This window comes from Corticium candelabrum, chromosome 18 (assembly GCF_963422355.1).
Source record: "Corticium candelabrum chromosome 18, ooCorCand1.1, whole genome shotgun sequence".
NCBI classification, from domain to species: domain Eukaryota; kingdom Metazoa; phylum Porifera; class Homoscleromorpha; order Homosclerophorida; family Plakinidae; genus Corticium; species Corticium candelabrum.
Window position 1 is genome coordinate 5,140,920 of NC_085102.1, and position 5,000 is coordinate 5,145,919.

At 48.3% G+C, this 5,000-nt stretch overlaps 2 protein-coding genes across 2 annotated transcripts in view; both read left to right on the forward strand.

Annotated features, from left to right (window-relative positions):
* Positions 1–1,035, forward strand: part of LOC134193741 (kalirin-like) — a gene marked incomplete at its 3' end in the record, with an annotated part of 37,805 nt that extends 36,770 nt beyond the window's left edge. Inside the window, exon 48 of the mRNA XM_062662575.1 lies at positions 786–1,035. Within this exon, the coding sequence (XP_062518559.1) occupies positions 786–1,035 (250 nt within the window). The remainder of the gene's footprint in view (positions 1–785) is intronic.
* A 4-nt stretch (positions 1,036–1,039) lies between these two features.
* The window catches only part of LOC134194266 (myosin light chain kinase, smooth muscle-like), a 24,942-nt gene continuing 20,981 nt past the window's right edge, over positions 1,040–5,000 (forward strand). The window contains exons 1-2 of the mRNA XM_062663191.1: positions 1,040–1,058; positions 1,961–2,239. Of these exons, the coding sequence (XP_062519175.1) occupies positions 1,046–1,058; positions 1,961–2,239 (292 nt within the window). The 5' untranslated portion in view covers positions 1,040–1,045. The remainder of the gene's footprint in view (positions 1,059–1,960; positions 2,240–5,000) is intronic.

Sequence of the window (5,000 nt, forward strand, 5' to 3'; positions counted from 1 at the left end):
TGGCATAGTGTGGTGTGGTGTGGTGTGGCATAGTGTGGTGTGGTGTGGTGTGGTGTGGTGTGGTGTGGTGTGGTGTGGTGTAGTACTGGTGTGTTGTGGTGTGATGCTGTGTGGTGCAGGGTGGTGTGTGTGTGGTGCGGGGTGGTGTGTGTGTGGTGTGGTGTGGAGTGGGGTGGTGTGTGGTGTGATGTAGTGTGGTGTGATGTAGTGTGGTGTGGTGTGGTGTGATGTAGTGTGGTGTAATAGTGTGGTGTGGTGTGGTGTAGTGGTGTGGTGTGGTGTGGTGTAGTGGTGTGGTGTGGTGTGGTGTGGTGTAGTAGTTTGTGTAGTGTGGTGTGGTGTGGTGGCAGTTTTGCTGCATTTTTGCCTGTGGGTGCTTGTTATATATGTACTTTGGAGGCTTGTTTGTTTGGTCATACATCTGTTTGTATATGTTTGTGTTGGTTTTTCTGTTTGTTTGGTCATACATCTGTTTGTTTGTTTGTTTGTTTGTTTGCATCTGTTTGTTTATGTTTATGTTTGTTTGCTCATACATCTATTTGTTTGTATCGTTGTTTGTTTCCTTGTATGATCATACCTGTATGGTCTGTTTATGTTTTTTGTTTGTTTGTTTAGTCATCCATTTGTCAGGTTTATGTTTGTTTGTTTGTTTTTTGTTTGTTTGGTTATACGTCTGTATGTTATGTTTGTGTGTGTGTGTGTGTGTGTGTGTGTGTGCATGCATGTGTGCAGTGTAGTCGCTTGCCATTTCTTGTCTATTTAACTGCAAAATTTCTTACACCTAGACGGCAGGCATTTGTAAAAAGAAAGGGCACATTACCTGCCATATCCATAGAGTTGGTGCAGATGCAGATGTCAGTGAAGCCAGAATCTTGGACGGCAACTCAGCCTGCCGCTCAAGTAGTCGTTGGTGAGACATACGTCATCAATGAAGACGTATCAGTGAAAGAGGATGAGTTACTGTTGAGTGGTGGTGAACATGTGAGAGTGTTGAGTGGCGATGGGCAAGGAAATTTCTTAGTTGAGACCAAGGAAATCAGAAGGAATGAAATCTCGAGGTATTTAGGAATGTGTGTAAATGTGAAGTGTAGAGAGAGATTGGTTAGATTGACACACGGATGTATACAGACAGACAGACAAGCAATGATAGAGTTGACGGACACACAGACAGACACTAGACAGACAGACACTAGACAGACAGACACTAGAGAGACAGACACTAGACAGACAGACACTAGACAGACAGACAGATGGACAGACAGACAGACAGACAACAACAGACAAACAAATAGACAGACAACAGACAGACAAACAAATAGACAGATAGACAGACAACAGACAGACAAACAAATAGACAGATAGACAGACAACAGACAGACAAACAAATAGACAGACAGACAGACAGACAGACACACACACACACACACACACACACACATACACACACACACGCACATTAGATTGGTAAGTATAATGGCCCTATAGGGCCTATTGAACTCACTTTTAAAGTTTTCCATTAGCCACTTTACTTAGCCTGTAATAGCGATCATGTTTGAGATATACTACCATTGACAGATAGACAGACAATAGACAGATAGACAGACAGACAGACAATAGGCAGACAGACAAACAAAGAGACAGACAGAGACAGACAGACAGACAGACAGACAGACAGACAGACAATAGACAGACAGACAGACAGACAGACAATAGACAGACAGACAATAGACAGACAGACAATAGACTGACAGACAAACAAAGAGACAGACAGACAGAGACAGACATATAGGCAGACAGACAGACAGACAACAGACATACACAGATACTTGCCGTCATGCTTGTGGCACCTTCTAACTAACAGACAAACAACCCACATCCAACATCCAACAGAAAGACTCACATTTGATGACAATTATTTTTATTCATTTGATTACAACAGTCTCAATGTCTCATATTCTAGAGCCTCCAAGTCTATCTGCTCTGTCAGACACCGTGTCATGTTCCAAAGGACAGAAAGCGTGTCTCAAACTGAGCCTTACTGCCAGCCCTCACGTTGACATAAAGTGGTACATAGAGAGCGAGCAGCTGGAGGATGGTGGTCGGTATCGCATGATTGGAAACTCGAATTCAGTGATACTTGAGATCAGTGACGTCACATCGGAAGACTCTGGGCTTTACAAATGTGTGGCATCGAACGATTATGGACTGGATGCTTGCAGTATCACACTTGAAGTTCAGGGTAATGACTGGAATACACACACACACACACACACACACACACACACACACACACACACACACACACACACACACACACACACACACACACACACACACACACACACACACACACACACACACACACACACACACACACACACACACACACACACACACACACACACACACACACACACACACACACACACACACACACACACACACACACACACACACACACACACACACACACACACACACACACACACACACACACACACACACACACACACACACACACACACACACACACACACACACACACACACACACACACACACACACACACACACACACACACACACACACACACACACACACACACACACACACACACACACACACACACACACACACACACACACACACACACACACACACACACACACACACACACACACACACACACACACACACACACACACACACACACACACACACACACACACACACACACACACACACACACACACACACACACACACACACACACACACACACACACACACACACACACACACACACACACACACACACACACACACACACACACACACACACACACACACACACACACACACACACACACACACACACACACACACACACACACACACACACACACACACACACACACACACACACACACACACACACACACACACACACACACACACACACACACACACACACACACACACACACACACACACACACACACACACACACACACACACACACACACACACACCACACACACACCACACACACACCACACACACACACCACACACACACACCACACACACACACCACACACACACACCACACACACACACCACACACACACACCACACACACACACCACACACACACACCACACACACACACCACACACACACACCACACACACACACCACACACACACACCACACACACACACCACACACACACACCACACACACACACCACACACACACACCACACACACACACCACACACACACACCACACACACACACCACACACACACACCACACACACACACCACACACACACACCACACACACACACACCACACACACACACACCACACACACACACACCACACACACACACACCACACACACACACACCACACACACACACACCACACACACACACACCACACACACACACACCACACACACACACACCACACACACACACACCACACACACACACACCACACACACACACACCACACACACACACACCACACACACACACACCACACACACACACACCACACACACACACACCACACACACACACACCACACACACACACACCACACACACACACACCACACACACACACACCACACACACACACACCACACACACACACACCACACACACACACACCACACACACACACACCACACACACACACACCACACACACACACACCACACACACACACACCACACACACACACACCACACACACACACACCACACACACACACACCACACACACACACACCACACACACACACACCACACACACACACACCACACACACACACACCACACACACACACACCACACACACACACACCACACACACACACACCACACACACACACACCACACACACACACACCACACACACACACACCACACACACACACACCACACACACACACACCACACACACACACACCACACACACACACACCACACACACACACACCACACACACACACACCACACACACACACACCACACACACACACACCACACACACACACACCACACACACACACACCACACACACACACACCACACACACACACACCACACACACACACACCACACACACACACACCACACACACACACACCACACACACACACACCACACACACACACACCACACACACACACACCACACACACACACACCACACACACACACACCACACACACACACACCACACACACACACACCACACACACACACACCACACACACACACACCACACACACACACACCACACACACACACACCACACACACACACACCACACACACACACACCACACACACACACACCACACACACACACACCACACACACACACACCACACACACACACACCACACACACACACACCACACACACACACACCACACACACACACACCACACACACACACACCACACACACACACACCACACACACACACACCACACACACACACACCACACACACACACACCACACACACACACACCACACACACACACACCACACACACACACACCACACACACACACACCACACACACACACACCACACACACACACACCACACACACACACACCACACACACACACACCACACACACACACACCACACACACACACACCACACACACACACACCACACACACACACACCACACACACACACACCACACACACACACACCACACACACACACACCACACACACACACACCACACACACACACACCACACACACACACACCACACACACACACACCACACACACACACACCACACACACACACACCACACACACACACACCACACACACACACACCACACACACACACACCACACACACACACACCACACACACACACACCACACACACACACACCACACACACACACACCACACACACACACACCACACACACACACACCACACACACAC